Here is a 13472-nt window from a genome sequence, read left to right as displayed (position 1 = left end):
CAGAGAGAGAGACAGAAACGGAATGAGAGACAAATAACAGAGAGAATGAGAGAGAGAGACATAAACCGAGAGAATGAGAGAGAGAGAAACAGAGAATGAAAGATACAAAAAGAAACAGAGAGACAGAGCTAGAGAAAGAGAGATACAGAAAGAAACAAAGAGAGAGATAGAGCTAGAGAAAGAGAGATGTGGGAATTGTGGGAAGCAGTGTCTGTCACCTAAAAGCATTTTGTGGAGTGCTTAACATGCTTTTAATATGTTTGACTCAAAACTCAAATCCATAAATTTAAATAGACATAATTTAAGATATTCAATACTATTTGCAATATTCTATTATTCTCATTTCTTTCAAGCTGTAAGAAAGGTGCTTCGGTAATAATAATAATAATAATAATAATAATAATAATAATAATAATAATAGCTCTAGAATTATGAGTTTCTTTGATTTTACCAAATGTAAAACCTCTGGAATATAATCAAGAGGAAGATGGATGATCACAAGCCATCAAACCAAACTGAACTGCTTGAATTTTTGCACCAGGAGTGAGCAGCATAAAGTTATCCAAAAGCAGTGTGTAAGACTGGTGGAGGAGAGCATGATGCCAAGATGCCTGAAAACTGTGATTAAAAACCAGGGTTATTCCACCAAATATTGATTTCTGAACTCTGACATTTCTTAAATCTTTATGAATATGAACTTGTTTTCTGAAAGCTCTGCATCTTTCTTGTTATTTCAGCCAAATATTTTTTATAGAATAAAGCAATGTTCATTTTACTCAATCATATACATATAAATAGCTAAATCAGAACCTGAAGTGGTCTCTTATTGTTTTTTTTTTTCCAGAGCTCTATGTACATAAATAAATAATAACCGATTTATTTACGTTTTTATTATTATTTTTATTATCTGGTGTTTGATTATTGTACTGTTATTATAAGTAGATTATGTATAATTAGTTTTTGACAGCGTGTCTAAATAACGATAGTCTGTTAATAGATATTTCCAGTGGTTGAAGTTTAAATGTTTTTAATGTAAAAAATATTTATTTTATTTATTTTATTATTCCCTTCTAAGTGTGAGGCGGTGCTTCAGTGTGTGTGTGTGTGTGTGTGTGACGTGGGGGATTTTTTTTTTTTTAAACCTTAGTCTCACGCACACACACTTACACACACTTACACACACGTTCACATTCACACACTCACACGCACACACCCACACACACATACACAAAGTGATTTAGCTAGCTACAAGTTGATGCCGGGGAGGGGGGGCTTCGCTTGGCCTTTTCTTTTTCTTTCTTTCTTTTTTGTTATTTTTGTTTTGTTTGTCTCTCCTCGCGTTAATATCGTTTAATTACACATTTCCCCCTTTTTTTTCTTTTTTCCTCCACTTTCCACCTCCCGCCTTCACTTCACCTCCGCTCCTCCGTGCCTTTTTTCCCTCCCTGGATCATGAACAAGCTTTATGTGGGGAACTTGAGTCCCTCGGTCACCGTGGAGGACCTGAAGCGCCTCTTCGGGGAGAGCGAGCTGCCCGTGGCCGACCAAGTGCTGCTCAAGTCCGGCTACGCCTTCGTGGATTTCCCTGACCAGAAGTGGGCCATAAAAGCTATCGAGACGCTGTCAGGTGGGCGCTGTTTTTTGCTAATCTTTGTTTATTACACTCTCTATCTGATGGCGGCGTTAGTTTAGCGATAGGGCTTGCGTGTGGTTTGCTGGAGCTTCTATAACGTTTCGTTTTTTAAGCTCTTTGCGGGGCTGGGGATGAACAGAGAGAGAGCAGCAGAGTAACATTAGTGGCAGCAGAGCAGTGCTGTAGCTATAATGCATACATATATCTGAGCCAATCTTTTTTTTCTTTCTTTTTTTATTAATAATTATATTATTATAGTGCTCTCTATCTATCTATTTAATAATATATACATCACAGATTTTGTGTGCACAAGCAAAAAAGAAAGAAAGAAAAAAACAACAACAGAATAACTTCACACACAGCCTTTTTTTTCCTCACTTTTCCCTAAAAATAAAAAAGTAGGATATGTACATATATTATAATAATGTTAAAACACGCCTGTAGCCTCTATTTATATTAGTTTATCAAGCTACTACTTAGTCCTAAACTATAAGCTATGTAGGGTTACCTACCCATAGCCAGAGCTAGGAGGATGGCTGGGTGCTGGGTGGTCCCCCGGATTGGCATAATTCTCGCTAGGTTATATTTTTCGCTCATTTTTTGTCGCGAATTTTCTGGACGCCCCCCGCGCGCGCCCGAGCCGAGACACCGGCACCAAAGCCTAGTCCAAAGCCCGGCCTAGGTTAGTACGAGGTGGCCAGCCCGTAGGTGATGTGCAGCTGGAGCAAAGCGGCGGTAAACGGACGGTGGGTAAATCTGCGCGCGGCGGAGCGGCGGACCGGTGTTCCGTCGAGTCCTGCTACCCGCTGATATGTGCTACCTTCTGTTTTGCGCATGCGCAGATACAGAAATGTAATCGTTTTAATGTTTTTTAAAATAATAATTCGTTTTTGTTTTTATTGAGTGTATTTCACAATTGTAGCCTACTTTTATTATTTGCTTAAAATTTGTCGATTTAAAATAATAGTAAAAAAATATATATATCACATTTTATCACACTAATTGCCTCATAAGTGATCAATTTGCCTCATAAGTCGTATAAATATCTATAATGTCTATAAGCATTTTATATGATGCTTTTTAGACGATAAAAATATAATTTATTCCTGCAGCTTCACTCTAAACACTGCATATTCACTCTATATTCACCACGGTGGCACGATTTGGCAAGGTAGCACAAATCGACGGAACACCGGCGGCGGAGCGGCAGGCGAGGCTCCGAGGAGGAAGGTGAGAGACGGGCGGAGTGAAAACGGCTCCGGAGCTCCCAAAGCCCGGGCTAACTCCGGCTCCGAGCCGCGGGGGAGGAAAGAAGCGAAAAAAGGGAAGTGAAGAGAATAAATTCGCGATTTAAATCGAAGCCGTTCGGATTTTACGAGACAAATCAGCTCGCACAACAACAACAGTAACAGCAGCAGCAGCACTTGACAAGGGGAAAGAAAAACACGCTCCACACCTGAGCTCCTTCAGATACCAGCAAATATATAACCCAACACTACCTCACACACTGAGACAAACACCTGATAAATACCTGTTTACCTCTTATTCAGCTGTCTCTCAGCTCCTGCCTGCTTTACTGGGTGTTTAACCTGCTTTAAATGTGTGTAATTCGTGCATTTCTGAGTAAAAAATAAAAAGAACCAACTTTTTTTTCTTTACATTTATGTTTCTACATAAATATAGTTTTAATCTTCTTTTCCCTCATATAAACACAAAACAAGTACTAGCTAGACACCTTCCAGCTTCCAGAAGCTTCCACTCTTTATTTTAATTCATGATATGAACATTTGTTTAGATACTTTTTTTAGATAAATGTAGTTTTAGGCGTGCTTTGTCCCTTAAAAAACATATAACAAGTAAAAGCTAGTCACTTTCCAGTTTCCAGTCTTTAATTTAATTTATATGAACATCTGTTTAGGCTTATTTTAGGCTAATAGATAAAGGTAGTTTTAGGCTTGTTTAGTCACTTAGAAACATATAACAAGTACTAGCTAGACACCTTCCAGCTTCCAGAAACTTCCACTCTTTATTTTAATTCATGATATGAACATTTGTTTAGATAAAAACACTATTTTTTTTTTAGATAAATGTAGTTTTAGGCGTGCTTTGTCCCTTAAAAACATATAACAAGTAAAAGCTAGTCATCTTCCAGTTTCCAATCTTTATTTTAGTTTATATGAACATCTGTTTAGGCTTATTTTAGGCTAATAGATAAATGTAGTTTTAGGCTTGTTTAGTCACTTAGAAGCATATAACAAGTACTAGCTAGACAGCTTCCAGAAGCTTCCACTCTTTATTTTAATTTATATGAATGTTTGTTTAGTTTGATTTTTCTATATTTTTCTATATTTTCCTTTCCCCCCTATAAACACAAAAACAGCTACTACATAGTCACCTTAAATTCTAGCTCCCACTACTAGAAAAAACAGCCATCTAAACATGTTCAAAACCTGCAGCTGGTGTTTTTGAGTAAAAAAAGAAAATGAACCAACTTGTTTTGACTTATTTGTCTAGATAAATATATTTATAAGCTAATTTCCTCTCTTATAAACACAAAACAAGTACTAGCTAGTCACCTTCCAACTCATTATTTTAATTCATGATGCGAACATTTTGAACAAGTAGTTTTGGGCTTGTTTTGTCACTTAAAACATGTAAAAAAAAAAAGTACAAGCTAGTCACCTTCCAGGTGTATGATGTGTGATATGAACATTTGTTTAGATAAAAAACACTTATTTTTGTAGATAAATGTAGTTTTGGGCTCGTTTAGTCACCTTGGGTTCTAGTAAAAGCTTCTACTACTAGACAAAACAGCCCTCTGCCATCTAAACATGTTCAAAACCTACAGCTGTGTTTGTTGTTTTTAAAGACTTCTTGTCACTTATTTTTTTATAGATAAATGTAGTTTTGGGCTCTTTTCCCTTCTATAAACACAAAACAAGTACTAACTAGTCACCTTCCAGCTTCCAGAAGCTTCCACTCTTTATTTTAATGTATGATATGAACATTTGTTTAGACATATTTTTTCTAGATAAGAAAAGGACTAGATAGTGACCTTGGATTCTAGTAGTAACTTCCACTTTTTTGTGTTTGTTGTTTTTTTGTAACGAAGAATAAAACTAACCAACTTGTGTAGGCTTATTTTCCTAGATAAATATACATTTAAGCTCCTTTTCTATCCTATAAACACAAAACAAGTACAAGATTCTCACTTTTGAGCTTCCAGAAGCTTCCACTCTTTATTTTAATGTATGATATGAGCATTTGTTTAGATAAAAACACTTATTTTTGTAGATAAATGTAGTTTTGGGCTCGTTTAGTCACCTTGGGTTCTAGTAGAAGCTTCTACTACTAGACAAAACAGCCCTCTGCCATCTAAACATGTTCAAAACCTACAGTTGTGTTTTTAAAGACTTCTTTTCACTTATTTTTATAGATAAATGTATATATATATATATATATCTTCTATAAACACAAAACAAGTACAAGCTAGTCACCTTCCAGCTTCCAGAAGCTTCCATTTATTACATAAAATTACATAAAATTATTATTTTATGTATTTAGGTTAGGGACACAAGAGTGGAAGTTGCTACTAGAATCCACTACTAGAAAATATGATATAAACATTTGTTTAGACATATTTTTTCTAGATAAAAAAGGACTAGATATTTACATTGGATTCTAGTAGTAACTTCCACTCTTGTGTCTCAAACCTAAATACATACATTTAAATAAATCTAATGGGTGATATGAACATCTGTTGTGTTTGTTGTTTTTGAGTAACAACAAAGAAAATTAACCAACGTGTGTAGGCTTCTTTTTCTAGATAAATATACATTTAAGCTCCTTTTTCCCTCCTATAAACACAAAAAAGGGATTAGCTAGTCACCTTCCAGCTTCTAGTAGCTTCCACTCTTTATTCTAGTTTATGATATGAACCTTTGTTGATAGAAACACTTATTTTACTAGTGTATGTAGTTTGGGCTTCTTTCCCCCCTATAAACACAAAACAAGTACCAGCTAGTCACCTTTCAGCTTTCAGTAGCTTTCACTCTTTATTTTAATTCATGATATGAACATTTGTTTAGATAAAAACACTTATTTTTGTAGATAAATGTAGTTTTGGGCTCATTTAGTCAACTTGGGTTCTAGTAGAAGCTTCTACTACTAGACAAAACAGCCCTCTGCCATCTAAACATGTTCAAAACCTACAGCTGTGTATGTTGCTTTTAAATACTTCTTTTTACTTATTTTTATAGATAAATGTAGTTTTGGGCTCTTTTCCCTTCTATAAACACAAAACAAGTACTAGCTAGTCACCTTCCAGCTTCCAGAAGCTTCCACTCTTTATTTTAATTTATGATATAAACATTTTAGACATATTTGTTCTAGATAAAAAAAGGACTAGATAGTAACTTCCACTTTTGTGATTTTTTAGTTTTCTGTGTATGTTGTTTTTGAGTAACAAAGAAGAAAATTAATCAACTTGTAGGCTTCTTTTTCTAGATAAATATACATTTAAGCTCCTTTCCCCCCCTATAAACACAGAACAAGTAGTAGCTACTCACTTTCAAGCTTCCAATAGCTTCCACTCTTTATTTTAATGTATGATATGAACATTTGTTTAGATAAAAACACTTATTTTTGTAGATAAATGTAGTTTTGGGCTCTTTTTCCCTCCTAGCATCACAAAGCAAGTACTACCTAGTCTCTTTCGTACTTCCAGTATCTTCCACTCTTTATTTTAGACTTATTTTTCTAGATAACTGTAGTTTTGAGCTCATTTGTCCCTTATTAACATATAACAAGTACTAGCTAGTCACCTTGGATTCTCTTAGAAGCTTCCACTCTTGTGTCCCAAAACTAAAATGCAGACATTTAAATAAGTTAAATTCATGACATGAACATCTATTTAGACTTATTTTTCTAAATAAATGTCATTTTAATTCCCCCCTAGAAACACAAAACAAGTACTAGATAGTCACCTTCTCGCTTCCAGAAGCTTCCACTCTTTATTGTAATTCATGATGTGAACATTTGTCATTTGTTTAGACTTATTGTTCTATATAAATGTAGTTTTGGGCTCCTTTTCCCCCCTATAAACACAAAACAAGTACGACCTACTCACTTTGCAGCTTCCAGAAGCTTCATTTGTTTAGCTCAAATTCAAACACATACAATTAAATAAATCTAATTTATGATATGAACATCTGTTTACACTTATTTTTTTAGATTAATGTAATTTTGGGCTCTTTTCCAACCTGTTACCACAAAACAAGTAGTAGCTAGTCACCTTCCAGCTTTCAGAAGCTTCCACTCTTTATTTTAATTCATGATATGAACATTTGTTTAGATAAAAACACTATTTTTTTCTAGATAAATGTAGTTTTGAGCTTGTTTGTCCCTTTTCAACATAATACATTTCAATAGGTCTAAATTATGATATGAACATTTGTCTAGTCTTGATTTTCTAGACAAACGTACTTTGGGCTCTTTTTCCCTCCTAGAAACACAAAACAGGTACAAGCTAGTCACCTTCCAGCTTTCCGTATCTTCTACCCGTTATTTTAATGTATGATGTGAACATTTTTCTAGATAAATGTAGTTTGGGGCTTGTTTCTCCCATAAAAAGATATAACAAGGAGTGTAGCAGTAGTAACAACACTAGCGACCAGCTATCATCACCTGTAGCATGATAAAATAAACTCAAAAACACAATAAAAACAGCCCTTTTCCATCTAAAAATGTCTAAAATCTACAGTTTTTAGCAAAAAGGAAAATAACTAACTTGTGTAGACTTTTTAAAAGTTTTTTTTTTTCACTATAAAGATATAGCAAGTACTAGCTAGTCACTTTTTTAGCTTCCAGTAGCTTCCACTCTTATATCTCAAAACTCAAATATATATATGTTTTTGATTTTTTTTTTATGAAAAGACTATATGAAATAATGTATTTACTCTTTACTCCATATAAACATATAAACATATAACATGTTTTAACTAGTCACAACCAAGCAAGAGATAAAAACACACCTGAGATTATTTATATAGCCATTTTTTGTCACTTTTCAACATAATACATTTCAGTAGATCTAATTTACAATATGAACATGTGTTTAAACTGATTTTTCTAGATAAATGTAGTTTTGGGCTCCTTTTCCCTCCTTGAAACACAAAGCAAGTACTAGTTACTCTCTTTCCAGCTTTCAGAAGCTCTCACCTAAAGTAGGAGTTTAGGAGTTTTTGTTAGTTGGGGGTCTCATTAATGTATTTGCACTGTGTGTGTGTGAGAGAGAGAGAGAGAGAGAGAGAGAGAGAGAGAGCATTTCTGAGTGGAAAGAAAGTGAATTTATTTATTTATTAATCATATTTACTAGTCAAATATTGCCTTTTTTCTCCCTTTCCCCCCTGTATAAACATAAAGACTGCAAGTCACCTTGCTTTTTACCTTTTTTTTTTAATGAGCATTATAAATGAGCTAAATTAGACTAATTTTATGGTCATAACTGCTAATATACATATAATATACAATACATATACCTTTATTTTCCTGTTTCTCTGTCTCTTTTCAATCTGCCATCTAACAGTTTCCATTGTTTTTCCTATAGGAAAAGCTGAGCTGCACGGAAAGGTGATTGAGGTTGACTACTCTGTTCCCAAAAAGCTGAGGTAAATAAGGGCTTTTATTTTATAATTTATATCTAATTTGCTGGTGTTTTTGGTCATGAAGCTGAAAGCTGGGTTCTGCTCGGTGTCAGAGGTGTCGGACGGGCACGGTGTGTGTGTGTGTGTGTGTCCGAAAGCTCTCATTATGTAACGGAAAATGTTGTTTACAGCTACTTTTTCTGCTTCATGTTTGAGAGGGAAATAAGGTGAACTTAACAGGCGAATGATCTTGTAAAAACCTTGTTGCTACCTTAAGACCACTAAGCAATTACCCAGAGGGTGGATTCCACACGGGCTGCGTCCTAAATCTCATCTAAAACACTTACTAGTGTCCTTAACCTACTAAACTTATTAAATGCAGTAATTAGTAGGTGAGGTATTCGTTTGTGGTTAACTATTTCAGGGCTCCTAAAGTTTTAAGGTGGTTCAGAGTGAGATTTTGTCAGGAGAGGTAAGGGTTGAGTTGGTGAGGGGTGTCTGCAGCACATGTGTGTGTGTGTACGTGTGTGTGTGTGTGTGTGGGAGTGTGTGTGTGGTATAATTGGTGTTGTGGCACGCTTCAGAGACTCTATTAGAGACAATATTCCCCAACATCAGCTATCAGGTTGGCTTTGTTCTATTTAGTTTAATTTCTGTGCGTGAGAAATGCCTGTGTTTTACTAGGCGTGTGCCATGCCATATACGCAATAATATCACCAACATTTTTGAATATACCCCTAATTATCACATCAGGATACTACTTTTTTGCTGTTTTTACAAAAGAAAAATTCACACTATTTTAATTTTTTATTAAAAATGAAGAGAGCACTTCAGTTTCTGAATCAGTTTCTCTAATTGTGCTATTTATAGGTTTATGTTTGACATTTCTCCCACATTCCAAATAAAAATAGTGCCATTTAGAGCATTTATTTGCAGAAAATTAGAAATGGTTAAAATAACAAAAAAAGATGCAGAGCTTTCAGACCTCAAATAATGCAAAGAAAACAAGTTTATATTCAATTTTTTGTAAGTTTTAGGAGTTCAGAAATCAATATTTTGTGGAATAATCCTGTTTTTTAATCACAGTTTCATGCATCTTGGTATCATGTTCTCCTCCACCAGTCTTACACACTGCTTTTGGATAACTTTACGCTACTCACTGCTGGTGCAAAAATTCAAGCAGTTCAGTTTGGTTTGATGGCTTGTGATCATCCATCTTCCTCTTGATTATATTCTAGAGGTTTTCAAGTTGGTAAAATCAAAGAAACTCTTCATTTTTAAGTGTTCTCTTATTTTTGTTCTACTAGGGACTATATAGAGATTATATCTGTCCAGTATCATTTATTTTACTTTAATCCTGGATATATGGAGATATTTAGAGGAGTGCATTATTAGTATCATGATTCATATTCCGTATCATTAACTTCTGTTACAAATCTGATAAAATTCTGCAAATATTTTTTAATATCTCAGTTATTAGGAGTGTGCCATATCATATCGTATGCAATAATAAAATGAAATTTTCATTTTACTGCAGTGGTGTATTTTTTAAATATATATATATATATATATATATATATATATATATATATATATATATATATATATATATATATAATATTTTTTTTTTTTTTTTTTAATTCAGTGTTTCATTATCTCGAAAATACCATAAAACATTGTGAAATTATTTTAGGGCCATATCGCCCACCCCTATGCCTCACGCCCAATGCCTGAGACTTGACAGCCCTGTTGTTTTGCTAGTGTGGTATATTGTATAGTGCATATTTGAACACAGCCATAGTGGCACAGCTTCGAGGAACTGAATTGAGCTGAACTGAGTTGAGACTTCCTGTTGCTTTTTGTGTCGTCAAGTCTAAAAGCAACATGTCATGTATGTGTATTGCAAGCAATTACATTGTAGAAATCGGCAAGTACAAATACTTCATTATCTTACTTAAGAAGATATGTTGGTTATCTATACTTTACTAGAGTAATTATTTTCGCTTCTATTTGGTGGAATAACCCTGGTTTTTGATCACGGTTTTCATTCATCTGGGCATCATGTTCTCCTCCACCAGTCTTACACACTGCTTTTGGATAACGTTATGCCTTTACTACTGGTGCAAAAATTCAGGCTGTGTCCTAAATCACACAACACTATAGCTATTTAACCTACTGTACTGGTTAACTGTACCACTGATAGATGTAGTTGTAGTATCTTTATTTACCACCTGGAAAGGCCTGTGTGTTTATCTGCTGTTGTTGTTGTACTGTGGTTGTGATTTTTGATGGTTTTATACATTTAGCCAAATTTTAACTAGAGCCTCAAAAGTATTAAATGTAATAAACAACTGAAATATATGAGCAAAAACAGGACGTAACACAAAAATAAATAGTGTTTTTATTCAATGTTCTTTACTATCAGGGAAGAGCATGTGTATTTATCTGCTGTTGTTGTTGTGCTTTACTATGGGGGTTAATTAAAGATTGTTTAAAGGTAGATTCGTCCTTTATAAAGATATTTTTCCATCATCAACCTTAAAAGATGCAACACAACCAGAACATAGTGTTTTTATTCATTGTTAATGTAATGTAATGTAATTATTATCAGGGAAATCCCTGTGTGTTTATCTGTTATTGATATGTTTTTTTATGGTTTTATACAGCTCTGGAAAAAATAAGACACCACTTAAAAATGCTGAGTTTCTTTGATTTGACCAAATTAAAAACCTCTGGAATATAATCAAGAGGAAGATGGATGATCACAAGCCATCAAACCAAACTGAACTGCTTGAATTTTTGCACCAGGATTGAGTAGCATAAAGTTATCCAAAAGCAGTGTGTAAGACTGGTGGAGGAGAACATGATGCCAAGATGCATGAAAACTGTGATTAAAAACCAGGGTTATTCCACCAAATATTGATTTCTGAACTCTGAAATTTCTTAAAACTTCATAAATATGAACTTGTTTTCTGTGCATTATTATTTGAGGTCTGAAAGCTCTGCTTCTTTTTTAGTTATTTCAGCCATTTCTCATTTTCTGCTCTAAATAAATGCTCTAAATGACTATTTGTTTTATTTGGAATTTGGGGGAAATGTCTGTAGTTTATAGAATAAAACAACAATGTTAATTTTACTCAAACATAAACCTATAAATAGCAAAATCAGAGAAACTGATTCAGAAACTGAAGTAGTCTCTTACTTTTTCCCCCCCAGAGCTGTATATCATGCTATAGGGTATAGATTTATATCTTTATCTGTTTACTGTGAAATCCTAAAGACTCAGCCTGACCTTTTCCTTTCTCTACCTTCCCCTCGTCCGGGTGGTGGTTTTATCCAGCTAGCTGTGTTGTTGTTTGTGTTGTTGTGCTGTTGTTGTGCTGTTGTTTAGCTCCGTTGCTACACGTCTCTAACAGTAAGCTCTCTTTCCTGTGCCGGAGTGTGTCTGGACGCAGATAAAGAATGTGAGCGTTAACACACACAGACAGGAAAGACTGCCATTTTCATTGTGTGGTCAGACTAAAATCATTAAGGCCCTAAAAGCCCGGAGGCCTCGCTGAAGCTCTGCCAAATCAGTTCCTGACGAGGGAACAACCTAGCATTACACGCTAGCCGGCAGACGCTCGCGCGTGAGGCGTTCCAGTGATTAAGAGCCTTTTTTTCCTGAACACACGAGCGTCTGAACCACATGTTTCAGCCATGAACAGAGCAAACAGCCCTTAAAATGCGAGGAAAATGTTTCATAACACGAGCCTTATGGCCCTTAACATTTAAAATGTACGTTAATTAAAACTCATAGCCATAGCTAAGAGAACACTGTGTTCTGACGAATTGTGCTACGCTAATGTATAGCTATACAGTAGTATTTATACATAGACTAGTATTTATAGACTAAATAGCCATTTTACATAGTAAATAGTAAGATTTCAACATGTAAAAAAACGATTACTTGTAAAAATTTTATTATTATTAAGAGACAGTGAAATTCTATGTACATCTGTGGTAACATATAACTAGTCAAAACAACATTCAGCAAGATATATATATATATATATATATTAAATAGAAGTAAAGTTTAATACAAACATATACAGCTAAATACATATATACTAATACATATATATATATATATATATATATATATATATATATATATATATATATATATATATATATATATATATATATATATATACCTCTTTAAAATTATGAGTTTCTTTGATTTTACCAAATTAAAAAACTCTGGAATATAATCAAGAGGAAGATGGATGATCAAAAGCCATCAAACCAAACTGAACTGCTTGAATTTTTGCACCAGGAGTGAGCAGCATAAAGTTATCCAAAAGCAGTGTGTAAGACTGGTGGAGGAGAACATGATGCCAAGATGCATAAAAACTGTGATTAAAATCCAGGGTTATTCCATCAAATATTGATTTCTGAACTCTTAAAACTTTATGAATATGAACTTGTTTTCTTTACATTATTTGAGGTCTGAAAGCTCTGCGTCTTTTTTTATTATTTCAGTCTGTTCTCATTTTCTGCAAATAAATGCTCTAAATGTCAATATTTGCATTTGAAATCTTGGGAGAAATGTTGTGTGTAGTTTATAGAATAAAACAAAAATGTTCATTTTACTCAAATATATAACTATATATAGCAAAATCAGAGAAACTGATTCAGAAACTGAATAATAATAATAATAATAATAATAATAATAATAATAATAATAATAATAATTTCATTATTAATAACATATATACAATGGTGTTTATTATGCTTCATTAAACATACTACTTCAGATGTATATCTTCTTTTGTTATATATATTTTAAAAATGGTAGCTTAACTGCAGTGGTTTTGTATGCTTTTTTTTTTATTTATTTTTTTTACTGTGTCTAACAATAATAACGATTTTAGAATTTAAACAAGTTATTTTATTTTATTTAGCCATTATTTAACTAGGTCAGTCCCATTGAGACACAATGATCACAAACACAGCAGCCTAAACATAAGTTTTAATACTTAAAATATTTAATTCACAATTACACCATAAAACAACAATATATAAAATACATACAAAGTAAGAGCAGGAACGATAAGAGGCGAATTCCAGATTTATTACAAGGTTTTTCTAAAAGTTCCAAAAAAGAAATTCGTTCTAAATTAGTTTTAAAAGCATTAAAGTGATGTTATGGT

General features: G+C 33.6%; 2 protein-coding genes across 2 annotated transcripts in view; one reads left to right on the top strand and one right to left on the bottom strand.

Moving 5' to 3' along the window:
• tmem41ab (transmembrane protein 41ab) overlaps nucleotides 1–13472 on the bottom strand; it is a 519270-nt gene that overhangs the window by 412346 nt on the left and 93452 nt on the right. The window lies entirely within an intron of this gene.
• igf2bp2b (insulin-like growth factor 2 mRNA binding protein 2b) overlaps nucleotides 1193–13472 on the top strand; it is an 80583-nt gene continuing 68303 nt past the window's right edge. Inside the window, exons 1-2 of the mRNA XM_022674610.2 lie at nucleotides 1193–1627; nucleotides 8241–8301. Of these exons, the coding sequence (XP_022530331.2) occupies nucleotides 1453–1627; nucleotides 8241–8301 (236 nt within the window). The 5' untranslated portion in view covers nucleotides 1193–1452. The remainder of the gene's footprint in view (nucleotides 1628–8240; nucleotides 8302–13472) is intronic.

This window comes from Astyanax mexicanus, chromosome 21, assembly GCF_023375975.1.
Source record: "Astyanax mexicanus isolate ESR-SI-001 chromosome 21, AstMex3_surface, whole genome shotgun sequence".
NCBI lineage: Eukaryota > Metazoa > Chordata > Actinopteri > Characiformes > Acestrorhamphidae > Astyanax > Astyanax mexicanus.
This window is presented reverse-complemented; position numbering and strand designations above follow the sequence as displayed.